Source organism: Crocuta crocuta, unplaced genomic scaffold, assembly GCF_008692635.1.
Source record: "Crocuta crocuta isolate KB4526 unplaced genomic scaffold, BGI_CrCroc_1.0 scaffold1635, whole genome shotgun sequence".
In the NCBI taxonomy this organism is placed as follows: domain Eukaryota; kingdom Metazoa; phylum Chordata; class Mammalia; order Carnivora; family Hyaenidae; genus Crocuta; species Crocuta crocuta.
In genome coordinates, this window is record NW_027528385.1 from 68,072 (window position 1) to 83,278 (window position 15,207).

The 15,207-nt window shown below is 43.6% G+C and overlaps 1 protein-coding gene across 1 annotated transcript in view; it reads left to right on the forward strand.

The window, feature by feature from the left end:
* The window catches only part of MCPH1 (microcephalin 1), a 266,985-nt gene that overhangs the window by 31,979 nt on the left and 219,799 nt on the right, over window positions 1-15,207 (forward strand). The window contains exons 4-7 of the mRNA XM_077754243.1: window positions 3,111-3,198; window positions 6,245-6,359; window positions 9,681-9,824; window positions 13,218-13,304. Of these exons, the coding sequence (XP_077610369.1) occupies window positions 3,111-3,198; window positions 6,245-6,359; window positions 9,681-9,824; window positions 13,218-13,304 (434 nt within the window). The remainder of the gene's footprint in view (window positions 1-3,110; window positions 3,199-6,244; window positions 6,360-9,680; window positions 9,825-13,217; window positions 13,305-15,207) is intronic.

The window sequence follows — 15,207 nt, forward strand, 5'->3', positions numbered from 1 at the left end:
CTGTCTTTACCCTCAGTGCACCCTCTGAGTGCCAGGTGTCCGTGCTGGGGACACTCTTGTGGATGAAGCACGGCACCTGAGTTCAAAATGGCCCAGACCTGCACTTGCCGCCAGCTCTAACCACTTCCTCACTTCACTCCTGTCTGGCTCTAGGTGCCGTTTCTCTCCCTGTTGTGCCAGCCATTTCCGTGTGAATCAGAATGCCCAGTTTCCTGTTCCCATCCTGTTATGGAGAGAGAGCCCCTCACATGCAGGAAAAGAGAAAGGCCAGCTATTATTCAAGGCTCGCAGTGAAGCAGTGGTCCCTTTCTGCCCTCCCCAGTTCCTGCCCCCCAGGGTAGCGCCCCTCCACCCACCCATCGTGCCTCAGTGTCTCCGCTGCTGCCGTGACGTTCCAGGTTTTGACACTGTCTAGACTCTCTAGCGTGGAAGTGCAGGCTTAGCTTTCTACGTGGCTGCCTTCGGGGGCCCCACTTCAGGGCCACGTACCTGCACCCACCTTTTGTGCACATGTACGTGTACACACACACACACACACACACACACACACATACACACCCTTCACTCTTGGTTCTGTAAAGTCAGCAGTTGATAAATTAGCAGTGTTACTTTACATAATTGCAAGCTGATCTGAAAATACACACAAACACATTTCCTTTTGTGGAAACTTTGTCCTTACCTGAGCTCAGCCTGGTGTCCTTGAGTTCAGTGCGTCTCTGGTCCAGGTCATCTGAAAACTGAACCTGTCGCCTGCTCTGGTGGCCCTGACTGTGGGCACGGTTGGCCCCAGCCCGCATCCGCGTCCCTGGGGTGTGAGGAGAGGAGCACAGTCCCTTGTGGTGCCCTCTCGTTCAGCTTCCAGGCTGCGCTTCCCTTCTCTGTATTGGCTTTTCAGTTCCCCAGACGTCCCTTATATCCTCTTCATTTCTGTTGGTCTGTGTCGTTTTGCTTTCCTTTACTCTCATTTGATTGAGGTTTTGGGAGCAGGAGAGAAAAACGTATGCGCTCAGTCCATCAGTGTCAACAAGAGCTCAGGAACATTCCGTTTTTATTCCTCCGTGCTGCTCATTCGGATCTCCACCCCGCCCCACAGCTTCCGTGGAGCCTGCAGCGGCTCCTGCCCCTGTAGCCGTCACTGGTCTCCTTGCCCTCGATGTCCCCGTCCTGGAACTCACCCCGCAGAGTGGCCTGTACCCCACCTCTCGAGCACCCTGGGGCCCGCAGGATGAGGGCCGCCCGAGCTCGCGAGTTTGGCAAATACCGCCATTGGGGTGACCTGTGCGACCTTCTTGTGACCAGTATCAGGGACTGCAGTCCCACCAGCGGTTTGTGTTTTCCCGGAATTGTCACCCTGCCTTCCCTTTGCTGCCCTTCTGCGCCGGCTGTCCTTCCAGACAGATCCGCGTCCTCACTGGCAGTCCGCGCCCCCACCCAAAGCTTCTCCTGGCTCCTGTAGTAGCCCCCATCGTGGGTGCTGCCTCGTCGTCGTTCCCTGAGCACTGTTACTGTGCTGCGTTTTTTTTTTTTTTTTTTTTTAATTTTAGCATTTTTTGTAAACCTCTTTCCTGTCTGGCTTATTAAAAAGTTGCATTCGGAATCTGCCTCTGCATTCACTGTACCGGGATCACACGTGTCATTTGGCTTTAACCCCATTGTGTGCTCAAGAGAACGGGCAATGAAAAGACCAACGATGCCTTGTGCTAAAAGTAGTTTTGGCCTCACAGGCCCTCAAAAGTGTCTTGGGGACCCCAGGGGTCTTCTGACCACACTTTAGGATTCCTTAAGTCTAGTGATAAATACTGTTGTCAGTTTGGTGCCTAATATTCCAGACTGCTTAAAATAAGAACCACTTTACCATATTATATATAGTATACAGTCCCATATACCCCCTGCTGAAGTTTTGTTTTTATTCTTAATCTATTTTAGAGAGCTCTATGTATGAATATAGACATACTTGCCTTATTTTTTTTTGCATTGTATTTTAATTCTATTTCCATCTATCATTTGCATATAAATGTTGAACAGTGACAATCTTATGAAATGTAGTTGGAGTTGTGTTAAGGGGCTGTACTTTAAAAAGACTAAAACAACAGGTGAGATTATTCTGTTAACATAGGCGTAATCAAAGGTTTTTGGTTGGGTTGTGGAGAGATGAGCAAAATGTTATATGCTTAATCTTTCAGCACTAATGATATAAATGAATGAGAAGCATAGAAACTATAGGTAAGAAGATCGTTTAGAAAATTATTGTAATTGTTTACATTTGAGCATCTGAATGGTTAGAAGTAGGTGATGGTCCGGGATCCCCAAGGCAGGGAGGGCGTGAAGGGCTGCGTAGCAGAACCTGCCCAGTGGCTGTACACAGGTCTGGGGGTGGGGCGCAGCCTGGGGTAAGTGTCATCAGCCCACCCTGCTCTCCAGGCAAAACACACAAGACACAACCCAGTTTGGGGGGCAACATGAACATTGCAGCCTAATTTATTTAGGAACCTTCTAGCTCTAGATTATTCATTTTTTGTCCTGTCTACACTCACTCCTTTAATAACATGTGCTTCAGTGATATGTGTGCCATGCACTGATCATTTTGAAGGGTGCTACAAGACTAAAGTTACCGTGGAAAAACTGTGCTTCCTTTACCTGCTGCTTGCTTCTGCTCTTACACTCTGAATACTGTATAGAGAATAATTTGGCAAGTGGAATTTATATTGCCCTTTGTATTTGCTTACAAATGTACTTTGTTTATTTTTGAATGTTTGTATATTTTTGAGAGAGAGAGAGGGAGGGAGAGAGAGAGAGAAGGACAGATCATGAGTAGGGGAGGGGCACAGAGAGAGGGAGACACAGAATCCGAGGCAGTTCCGGACTCCAACCTGTCAGCACAAAGCCTAACGCAGGGCTCGAACTCACAAGCTGTGAGATACCACCTAAGCTGAAGTTGGATGCGTAACCATCTGAGCCACCCAGGCGCCGTTAGGCGTACTTACTTTAAAAGACACATCTATTGAAATGGCCTGTGCATTTCTTAAACTGCTAACTGACGTATGTGCAGATTTAATGCTGTGTGAATATAACAAACAAATGCTCATTATACTCTCAATTTAATTACACAGATGCAGGACAGCTGGAGCACACATCGATGAATCGCTGTTCCCGGCAGCCAACACCAGGGAACACTTACCAAGCCTAATTAAAAAAAAAGTGAGTATGTGATTTCAATATGGACAGTGGCAACTATGAATTTATTCAGTCTTTTATTCCTAGAAAATGAAACTATTTAGAGCATATTCAAGAGTTGTCTTAAGTGCTGCTGCTGCTCCTGGTGTTCTTCTCCTGTAGCATTTTTAAGACAGTTACGGAAATTATTTTATCTTTTAAAGTTGTGAGAAATGGAAGAGAGAGGTTTGCCCAACAGAAAACTGGAAGTTGCCAAGAGACCAGCAAATGTCCAGGTGCTCTGGGACCTTCTTCGGAATTCGGTTTGTTATGTCTATCGCAAAATACCTTGTTCTGCTCTTGGAGAATCTTAACAGTCTGGAGCAGAAATATCCACGTTATTTAATAAATAAGTTGTTTATTGAAAATCTGCTCTGCAGACTTAAAGACATTTTGAGGTCTAATTCATATTTGAACTACAACGTTTTCACTTTTTTATTATTTAAAAGCTTTCATTGTGATTTCTTTACCTGAGGGTAAGTTGCTTTACTAGGAAATGTCCTAGTCCCTTTTCGCATGAGAATGCCCGTCGGAGAAGCGATCTGCGGACTTTCTCCAAACTGAATTAGACAGGCTAGAACCATACATTTCCTGTAGTTAAAGAAGACATTCCCGTGGGTGTCTCAGATTTTCTGTAAATACTAAATCTTCTACCTCCATTCCATTCATGGCAGGCCAGCCAGGGTTTGTGGCGCACTGACAGGTGCACTTAACTTGAGTCTCCACCCTGATCTCATTCACGTATAGGTGAAATAGGGGGTGCAAGTCTCTTGACTCTCTTTGATACACTTAGCAATAGTTGTGTCTGCCGGGGTTTTTTTTGTTGTGGTTTAATTTTTTTAATGTTTGTTTATTTTTGCGAGAGATTTGGGGGAGAAATGGCAAAGAGAGAGGGAGACACAGAATCTGAAGCAGGCTCCAGGCTCTGAGCTGTCAGCACAGAGCCCGACGCGGGGCTCGAACCCACAAACCGTGAGATCATGACCTGAGCCAAAGTCAGATGCTCAACCGACTAAGCCACCCAGGAACCCCCAAAATAAACAGTTGTTGGTTTGATATGGGTCCTTGTGACTTGGATGGTCTTCAGTACACATACATTACACACACACACTTGTCTTGTGCGAATGAGATTCTCCTATGTTAACACGTATTGTTTGGGAGATTGCTGTTTTCTTCTTCACAGTATGTTTTTGACCATTTCATGACAGCATACGCCAGCCAACCTCACTTATTCTATGGCACGAATGTGTCTTTCTTGGATTCGTGCACCCTTAAATCATTGTGGGTTTTTCCTAAGCACGTTGTTTGTGTGACATGTTTAGTTAATTTCTCCATGTGGAAGATGTAGGGATGAAGTTACTGGGTTGAAATGTGCGTGCTCTCTGTTGTGAACAGCCCCACCAGCAGTGTAGAGGGAGCCTGTTTCTTCACGCAGTGATCAGACCTGGATGTCACTGATCTTTGTCATTTTCCTATTAATGAGGCCTAAGTCATGACTGCTTATACACTTTCTTTAAAGGTTTACCTGTGCCCGAAAACATTCTCTTTCCTTTTTCTAAGTGCAGTTGCAAAGTGAACGTGACTGCAGATGGTATTATTTTGGGCTTTTTGTGGAGGTTCTTGGTTCCCCCTCTCTCCTCCTTTCTGCTGCCAGCCTGACCCTCATCCCTGCTGTTGTGCAAATATTCCAAGCATATTTGTGATTTAGAGCCATTACATTCTCTGTTCCCTCTGTCTGGAACACACTTCCCCCAAACTCCATGATGTGACCGTTTTTCTGACTTGGGTGGGGCTTTGTGCCCGGGTTCTTTTCTTGGTGAGGCCCCTGAGCGCCACGCCCTGTGAGCCGAGGCCCATCCTCCCGTGTGCGGCTGCCCCGGCTCGCCTGCTTGCTGTTTTCCTTTCGTCTGTAGTGCCTTCTCCTTCCCAACCTACTGTACTAATGGTGGCCGTCAGGTGGGGGTCAGTTGTCTGCAAAGACTCACAGGACTCTACGTGACCCTGCTTGAGAAGGGCGGGAGGGGAGCCTCTTTCGGTTGCTGGTCATGTGCCCTTGTGAGTGCCTTACCGCCCCCAGCGGCCGAGCCCTCCCATTGGCGATAAGCAGTTGGCGAGCTTTGAGAATACCGATGCCCCCAGATGCTTTGGACTCCCAGTCACAAAGCATCATTGTTTGTTAGCCCATTGCATGCTGTGCATGTTCGGCGGGGACCACAGTCGAGGCCAGCTCCAGGCCGGCTGGAATTAACCCTCCTGGCACGCCTGCACTTTATTTTACTTATTGTGTTTATTTTCACACATATAACTTATTTTACTTATGTAGGGTTTAATTTCCATCATTCATTAATAGAGCACAAGCTGCCGACAGCAAGAATCTTTTCCTGTGTCGAGACCAGTGCCTGACACAGCATTTTTGTTAAATGATGAGTGAGAGCAAGGTGCTCAGTCAAGAACACAAGTGTAGGCCTGCGGAAGCTCCCTCAGACTTCTTGGGAGTCACCCATTGTCACACCTCGTGTGTGTGTGTGTGTGTGTGTGTGTGTGTGTGTGTGTGTGTGTAGTCTTTGGGGGTCACCAGCTGAAGAGAGTTACTGTGATTTAAAGACAATAGGGCAAGATTAAATAATGGTTCTTTTCATTGGTAGTTAAACTGCTCTCGTATTTTGTCACTATGTTGTTAATTTTGGTGGGGGGAGGGGAGATAATGAAGATTAACAAAAATGAGGAAAAGACTAATTTTGTTTAAGAACTTTCATGGAAGCTAATAATGCTGGGAGGATTTCAGGAGAAAATGCCAGAGCAAACATAGCTACTTAGTTTATAACCACCTTGTGTTTATTCTTAAAATTGTGCTGATACTTTTACAGATGCACAGAAGGAAATGACTTGCTGTTTCACATGCAGTGCAAGAAATAAAGCCTTTAAGAAGGCTTTGTTTGCAGTGTTACAAAAATTCCAGAAATGCAAAGGGAAGAGTTGTTTTCTTACAAAGTTGCAATACAGTATTAATTTTTATGTCTTTTTTGCACAGCGTAAGTGTATGCAGCCCAAAGATTTTATTCCTAAAACGCCAGAACATGATAAAAGGCTTCAGAAGAAATTTCAGAAAATGGCTACAGAGCTCCAGAGGCAGAAAACAACGCTGGGTGAGTGTACACACCCAGCACGGGCATGGGCGCTTGCTCTGGTGGCCGGTGGACGGACCCCCGTAAGGGGGACCCTGCAGCTCCAGCCTGCGGAAGCTTGCCGTGGCTGTGGCAAGGCCATGGATTTGAGCTCATCAGCCGTGAAGTTTGGGTCGCTCACCAAACTGATGGAACTTTTTATTTTCAGGAATCATAATGGAAAACAGATTTTGACTAAGAAGCCCTATTGGAATAAATCCCTGTTTATTTCTTTGTTATTTTATATCTATTTTTATATTTTTACCTGATAAATACTTGGCCTTTTTGTTACTCAGAATGGGCAAATGTTAGATGATATGTTATTATTATTTTTTTAAATGTTTATTTTTGAGAGAGTGGGAGAGGGGCAGAAAGAGAGCGAGACCAGAAGCAGACTCCAGGCTCTGAGCTATCAGCACAGAGCCCAGTGTGGGGCTCAAACCCACAAACTATGAGATTATGACCTGAGCCGAAGTCGGGTGCTTAACTGACTGAGTCACCCAGTCACCCCAGGTTTTTTTTTTTTTGCCTTTAATATATATAATTTTTATTTGTTAATTATTCCTCAGTAAAGCTAAAAAAAAAAAAGAAACACATTTCTTTGGGTTTGCAAATTAGCCCACAGTTGTATTTTTGTTTTTTTAAAGGTATATTTTCTTTTAACTGTGCATTTTGTTTGCATTTTGCCTTCAATAGTTTGAATTTTATGTTCATGGGCCAGTTTTCTTTTTAAATCTCCTACTTGGAGTTCACAGAGGTGCTTGAATTGTTTTTCCCTCTCTGTGCATCAGTTTGTATATTGTCCATTGACCTTTTTTTTACAGTTCACTAATACATTCTTCTGCTGTGTGTAATCTGCTCTAAAATCCATCTTTTGCATTCATAAGTTTGGTTATTTTACTTTGCAGTTCTAGGGTTTCCCATATTTTAAATATATTCTGCTGTTCGGATTAAATCACTGACATTTTTTCTTTGCTTCTTATCTGCATTATCTAGAATGCCTCTGCTCTGTTCTGTGTTTTTTTTGTCCTGCTTTTTGTCCTAATGCCCTGTTTCAGTAAGAATGATGGCTTTTGTAATTGAAGGCAAGTCATTAGTTATAAAGTATGTTTGAAGCTCCAGGCAATATTATTCTCTTAGACACAAAGTTTCTAGTTTCCCCTGCTGAGTTCCCGGAGTAGGCTTTATCGGGACTGTTTTGAGCAGGAACTTCTCTGATTTTGGTGAGGCGTGGTAGACTTCTGATTTGACAGTGATACTAGGATGTGGCCACTTAGAACTCTCCTCTGAGAGCCTGGAATAACAACGACCCCTTCCCCTGGCTGGTCCTGAACTTCCATTTTCATCTTTCAGTGAAAATAGAACTTTACATCACACACACACACACACACACACACACACACACACACACACACACCGCTTAGCTTTTAGAATTTGGCAACTTGTAGCTTCAGAATTTGGCAACTTTCTTGAGGATAAAATAATGTGCATGCAAGGACTGGATCTCTACTCTGCCCTGTTCAGTGGGATTTGGTGCCGCGAAGCTTTTGGTTTCCTCTTGAGTTTGTTGATACTGCCAAACTCTTGGCTTGTGTCTTTTCTTGTACCTTTGTTTCTCAGCAGCTGCTCTCTGCTGGGTCAGAGACCAGCCCTTCAGCCCCTCGCCCCAGGCCCTTTAATGATAAATCCTCCTGGGGGTAAACCATCCTCTGCTCCTGAGCTCACCCCTCAGCATTCCCACTCTGCAGAATCGCGACCTCTCTGGTCCTGGTCTCTTCAGTGGTTCCCTGACACATATACAGCTTTTGTATTTCCTTTTTCTCTGTGTAGGCATTACTTGGCTTCAAGATACTCTATTCCTGTCTTGAATTACTTGTAAAACATTATAGCACTGTAACAGTGGTAACAATCAGGTTTTGTTGATGGTTGCATCTTGCACAAGGCTTTTAGAAGATCAATTACCTACATTTTTCACTTGTAGCAACAGGCTGCTTCTGTGGAATCAAAAAATAGAGAAATTTTTGTCCTTATGTATTTAATCATAGAATCATTTCTGGGGCTTTTTTGAACTATAATTGGCATAACATACTAGTTTCCGGTATACAGTGCAGTGATTTGATGTGTATATTGTAAAATGATCACAAGTCCACTGAACATCTATCACCATACACAGTTATAAAAAATTTTTCTTTCATGATAGAGCTTTCAAGACCCAGTCTCCCAGCTACTTTCACAAATGTAGTCCAATGTTCACTGTAGTCCCTGTGCCTCGCTCTTTTTACAACTGGGGGTTTGTACTTTTGACCCCTTTCACCCATGTTGCTCATCGCTGACTCTGGGCCTCAGACAGCTGCCAGTCTGTTTTCTGTATCCATGACCATGGTTGTTCTGTTTTTGTTTTCTGATTTTGTTTATAGAATCCACACATAAGTGATAACATATAGTATTCTTTTGCATTAACTGACTTATTCCACTTAGCGTAATGCCCTCAGGGTCCACCCATGTTATCATCAATGGCAAAGTTTTGCTCTTTTTTATGGTCAAATAATATTCCTGTGTGTGTGTGTGTGTGTGTATACACACATACCACAATTTCCGTAATCCATAGATGGACATTGAGGTGGTTTCCTTGTCTTGGCCTTTGTAATTAATGCAGTGAAATGGGCGTGCAAATACCTTTTTGCATTAGTGTTTTTGTTTCCTTCAGGTAGATTCCCAAAAGTAGAATGCTGGATCATACGGAAGTTTTGTTTTTAGTTTTTTGAGAAACCTCCATAGAGTTTTGCACAATAGCTCTACCAGTTTGCATTTCCATCACGAGTGCACAAGAGTACCTTTTCTGCACATCCTTGCCAACACTTGTTCTTTTCTTTTTAATAATAGCCTTTCCAACATTTAGGAGCCAGATTGCATTCTGGCTCTTCCTTCTCACTAGGTGTGAGATACTTATTTGATCTAGATACAAAAAAGTAAAGTAACTTGTGTGTCTTGGTTTCCTCATCTTTAAATTCTGACACCTGATGCCTTGGGGCTAGGAGACGTTGAGTGAAGTGGTGCACGTATAGTGCTTAGCACAGCACCTGGCACGTGGACTTTTCTCAGCCAGCGGCCGCGGTTCTAGTGCCCGTGTTGACCGTGGAAGTGGCAGGGTGATGACAGATATTGATGGTAGTAGGTGATGATGGTGAAGGGAAGGTGGAGGACTATGGGATGGACTGGGGGTGTTCCCATGAAACGAATCAGTTTGTTGTAGTAAGAAGGCTTTTTTATTAAGTTTAAAATTGGATTTTTGTTTATTTTCAGATAATGATGTCCCTGTTCTCTTATTTGAATCCAATGGCTCACTGATCTACAGTCCCACGATTAAAATGTACAGCGGCCAGCACAGTACCATGGAGAAGAGGTTGCAGCAGATGAAGGAGAAGAGGGAGAACCTCTCGCCTACCTGTAAGTGTTGGCATGTTATAAAGGGAACCGAGCGCTTGGTGTGTAAACTGTGGGGGGAAGGTTTATTCCTCCTTCCCTAGAGACTTCAGTTGTTTCCTAATTCTAATAGATTTTTACCTATTTCAAGGTGGACTGTGTTAATATTTTCCTCCAGAAAACCTTATGCTTCATTAAGATTTTTAAAGCATATATTTTAAGCATGTATTAGGCATGTAGTTTTTGGATGTATAGGTTGAGAATCTATTTTTTGTAGCCCCTTTGTGATTTTTAATATTTTGGGGATATTTTCTTTTTTAAAAAATAATAAACCAAGCTCTTTGAAAGAATTTGATTTAGACTAATTATGAGTTTATGTTTTTCTATATTTGGGCTACTATTAAAATTTCTAGTTAAATACCGTATGAGTACATTTTCATAAAACACCAGCGTACAGCTCCTAGTGAACAGCCATCTGGGTTCTCCTTGAATTCTCCACCCATGGAGAACCCATATTGTAAGTGTGCATATTTTTCCAGATGGCTTCCGGTGCGTCACACACCTGTGTGCACAGGCTTCTGTGTCTTCCTGTGAGGTGTGGACCTGTAGTCTATCTTCACCTAAATTGAATCATGGCATACCTGTTATTTCAGCCCTTATTTATTTTTTTTAACCTTAAAAGTGTCTTGGAGGTTTTTCCCTGATCGGTAGGTATGACCCCTACTTCTCTCTTTCTTTTCTCTATTTAAGATGCTGCAGAGTAGCTTGGAGTTTAGATACTGAGTCATCTGCTAGCAGAGGTTTACCAGTTGCTCTTTATTAGAAATAGTGCTGCAAGTTTTTATCCTTTTTAAACTGCACGGTACGGTTCTTGTTCCTGCTTAACCGTTTTCCTGTTTGTGGTCGTGAGGCTTTCCTTTTCACTCGTGTAGTCCTTCCACTGGTGGACATGCTTCTCTGCAACTCTGTGTGTTCCTGTGTGCTTCGACAGTGTTAATTCATAAAGGCAGAATTTAAAATTCTTTATCTTGTCAGATTGCCCTTCAAAAAGTTTGTGCTATTTCTGGGGCGCCTGGGTGGCTTAGTCGGTTAAGCGTCCACCTTTCACTCAGGTCATGATCTCGCGGTTCATGGGTTCGAGCCCTGCATCGGGCTCTGTGCTGACCGCCAGCTCGGAGCCTGGAGCCTGTTTCAGTCTGTGACTCCCTCTCTCTCTGACCCTCCCCTGCTCGCTCTCTCTCTCTCTCTCTCTCTCTCTCTCTCTCTCTCTCCCTCTCCTAGAAATAAAAAAAAAAAAAAGTTAGTGCTGTTTCACCTATTACGAGCTGTTTATGAGAGTGCCACTTTCTCCACGGTTGGAAAAATATGTTACTCTTTATCTTACTCAATTTGAGATAGAAAAACTTCATTTCTTTGGTTTGCTTTTGAGGTCACTTCTTATGAGAAGAACATATTTTTTTGTTTTCGATTCTATCACTAATTATAACTTTTGCATTATCTTTGTGAATTTTATGTCTTTGTCCAATTTCCTGTTTTTCTTATTTGTAAGAGTCTTTTTTATATCATGCACAGTAATCGTTGCATGTTGCAGCATTTTCTCCTAGCTAGTGTAGAGCCCTTCTCCGAGCTAGTGTAGAGCCCAGTGTGCTTTCGTAGGCACTCAGTAAATATATTGTTGATTGAAATGCACAAAATCTTTGCTTTCTCATTTAACATGCAGCAACTTTTGTAAAACAGAAACATTTAATGTAGGCAGATCTGTTGGTTTTTCCTTATGGCCTCCAGGATTCCTTTGACGCCCAGAACTCCCCCACCACAAGGTTTTAAAATTGTTCTGTGTTTGCTCCTATTACCTTTACGGTTTATTTTAACCTACCTTGAATATATTTGTACGTGACTATGCAGTGGGCACCTGTATCAGTTAAGGTTGGTTTGGGCTGCATGTAACAAATACCATGAGTGGCTCAAATTAGATAGAGGTGCATGTTTCTGTCATGTCATCAAAGACATACTAAGTAGAAGTCATAGGGTGGCCATTCCATGGTTTTTAAGAGTCTTGTCTCTCATTTTTCTGCTTGGTCTCCCTTAGTGCCTGGCTTCCGATTTAAAATGAATATGTCTCCCAGCTGAGCCGGCTTCCTGTGGACAGCCTCGCACACGGAAAGTTCTATCCAGTAGCACTGGGTCTTATAGCTCTTCTTGGTTGTAAGCAGTTATGGCCAGAGAACTATAGGGGCAAGAAACCACTCCAGACAACCCAGGAAATCAGGCACAGTCCTTTGTATTGTGTTCATACATGTAGTTTGATTTGCCTGATGCCCAGCATCATCCAAGATGACAGCCAAAGGGGACTGTAGTAGATTGAGCCAAAGGAGACCACAAACAAGACTGGCATGGTCTTTTAGAGAGTGTGGCTGCCCTGACGAGATGAGGTTTCTGTTGCTAAGAGGAGGGTGAGTGTGCATATGGAGCTTGGGAGCTAGTGCTCTGCTCTAATCACGTATGTACCTTTATAGGCCCCTGGCACTGTGCCATTCCTTTGCCGGGTTAATTCTGCTACTTCACCGCATCCAGCACAGCTCAGAATTCAACACCTGAAACACTTGTTCTTGTGCTCACCATTCTGATCTTGATTTAACGTTTCCTCAAGAAAGCATGGTTTGAGTCTCTTTAAAAAACATCCTTGGGTATGAGACCAAAATGTCTTTCTTGTTTCTGATTTGTTGTATGCACAGGATTTGAAGATAATATTTGTGACCTTACTTGTTAAATTATTGATATCCTGGATTTTATTCTGTGAAACCTCTAGGGAGTCTCATCCTTGCCACTATTGACATTTTGGGCAGAACCATTCATTGTTAAGGGCACGTGAGGGGCAGTGCGGGGTGCTGTCCTGTGTCCGGCAGGATGCCTTGCAGCATCCTTGGCCTCTGCCCACTCACTGTACACCAGCAGAATTTGGTTCATACCCCATGGCATCCAGTGATGTCTGCAGACGTGACCGTCACCTGCTGGGAGCCAAGGCACCCAGGGCTGAGAACCACGGTTCTAGTTTGCTGGCTTCTTGAAGAAAAAGCCCGACTATTATACAAGATGAGCTGAGAATATTTGTTTACCTTTGCTGAGCATCTGCTCAGGTCCAGGCAAACTGACTTTTCAAAATCTCTTCTAACTTTATCCTAAATTTAATCCTTTTGGTGACATGATTTCTGTAGATTATTTTTTATGAATCTCCCCGTCTGTAGTAGATTTGAGTAAGAGTTTTTGTGCTTAACGTTGTGCAGCAGGTCTGGAGTGTGAAGTGGCAGGTGTAAGTCGGTGTTGGTGTGATGTGAAAGAGCAGACAGTGGGTGTGCAGTGGGCCCTGCGTGTCAGCGTCAGCACTGCGTCCGATGACGTGTTCGGTTGTATTTTCAGCTTCCCAGTTGCTCGAGAAGTCTCATGATGACACAGTTAACTCTCTGTGTGGAGCCTGGAACATTTCACAGGATACTTTGTGTTCAGGTAAAGTTACTTTCTTTTCTGTGATAGATTTAAACTTTGAGAATATTACGGTTTTCTTATTTGGAGTCTCTTCTAATGTGAAGAATAGTTAAAAACTAGAATTCATGAATTTCACTGAAATTAGGTAATAAAAAATAGGTATTTTAATACAGGTAGGGCATGAGGAACCTCGTAAGTTAAATCACCTGGGATTCCTACAGTTTTTCTCTCAGGCCTTTGCTCTCTTGGCACAGCATCAATAGGTATTAAAAACAAAAATCCGTGTTACATGTACTTATTCGCATGCAGTGTAAACTGTGTTACAACAGAGGGCAGCTTATTTCACACCGTGTACCATGACTACAAGGAGCATATGACTGTCAGTGAGGTGTGTAGAGATCATTGAGAAATTTAGAAGATAAATGGATTTCTGCTTAGAAGCAAGTATTGGAGGGGCGTCTGGGTGGCTCAGTTGGTTAAGCATCCGACTCTAGCTCAGGTCATGATCTCGTGGTTCGTGAGTTGGAGCACCACGTCGGGCTCTGTGCTGACAGCTCTGAACCTGGAGCCTGCTGCAGATTCTATGTCTCCCTCTCTCTTCCCCTCTTCCACTCGTGCTCCATCTCTCTGTCTCTCTCAAAAATAAGCGTTAAAAGAATTTTTTAAAAGAAGCTGAGTATTGGAAAGAATAAAATTAGAATTATATACCATACATACACCTTTTAAATGTAGAAGCCCATATTTCAGTTTGATAATTTTTCATCCTGATAGCTTTCCTTTGAGTAAATTTTAAGAAATCTGATATAACCACCCAGTTTCAGCTGACAGTATGGCCCAGATAAGGAGCAGTGACCCTCAAAAGAGCTAACTGTTCAAAGTGCTTACTTAAAATGCTACAGAATATCTTCTGAAAGCCACAGCAGGGACAGATGACAAAACGGTATTTATTTTTAAGTTTATTTATTTTGAGAGAGAAAGCACTCAGGAGGGGCACAGAGAGAGGGAGGCAGAGTCCCAAGCAGACTCCGTGCCATCAGCACGGAGCTCAATGCCGGGCTCCAACTCTCAAACCGTGATATTGTGACCTGAGCCGAAATCAAGAGTCAGATGTGTAAGCAACTGAGCCACCTAGGCGCCTCATGTGTGGCTTATTTTTGTCATCTCTTTGTTATGTGTTGAAATTATTTACTCATTTGTCTTAAATAATCTCTTTTTATTTCACACTTGATGGATTTTTACTTATATAAGTTGGATACAAGTGATAGTATCTAACACAGATTTCATTTTTCCTAGGTCACGGGTGCCGCTCAGCATACCTTATATGCTGTATTTCATTGAATTCCCCCAGTACCCCTACTAAGTGGTTACCCTTGTTGCCCCCATTTTGTCAATGAGAAAACTGGGCCAGAGAGGTCAAGTAGTGCATAAAAGTTCATAGAGTTTGTGATTGGCCAGTCCAAGACTTGAACTTGGGCAGTGTGACCTCAGTATTTATGCCTAATGACATGTCACACTGCCTGTCAGCTTTCTGAAAAGTGTGCTAGGGTATTCAGCTGCGAGTATTAAAAGTGTCCCTGTCTCTCGCTCCTGACTTAGGGACGCACATGTTCCTTGACTTGGTGTGGGTACAGTGCCTCCCTGCCCTGTGGGCTTCCCTGCTCCCTGCAGGTCACCTCTGTTCTTTAGTAGGTTGGGGCTAGAGGCCTCACATTCCAGAAAATAGTGTCTCTGCTCTGGGAGCTTACAGTTGAGTGAGAGGGACAGATAGGAATAATAACGCTGGGACACCTGCTTTTGGGAAATTGAGGCAGCATTCTGTGTAACAGAGGATGTGTGTGCTCAGACCTGGTGAGGTGGAAGGGTTCAGAGAGAGGCACAGCTGGGGTGGGGGCTGGGGTGGGGGCTTGAAGTAAGGGTAGGGTTT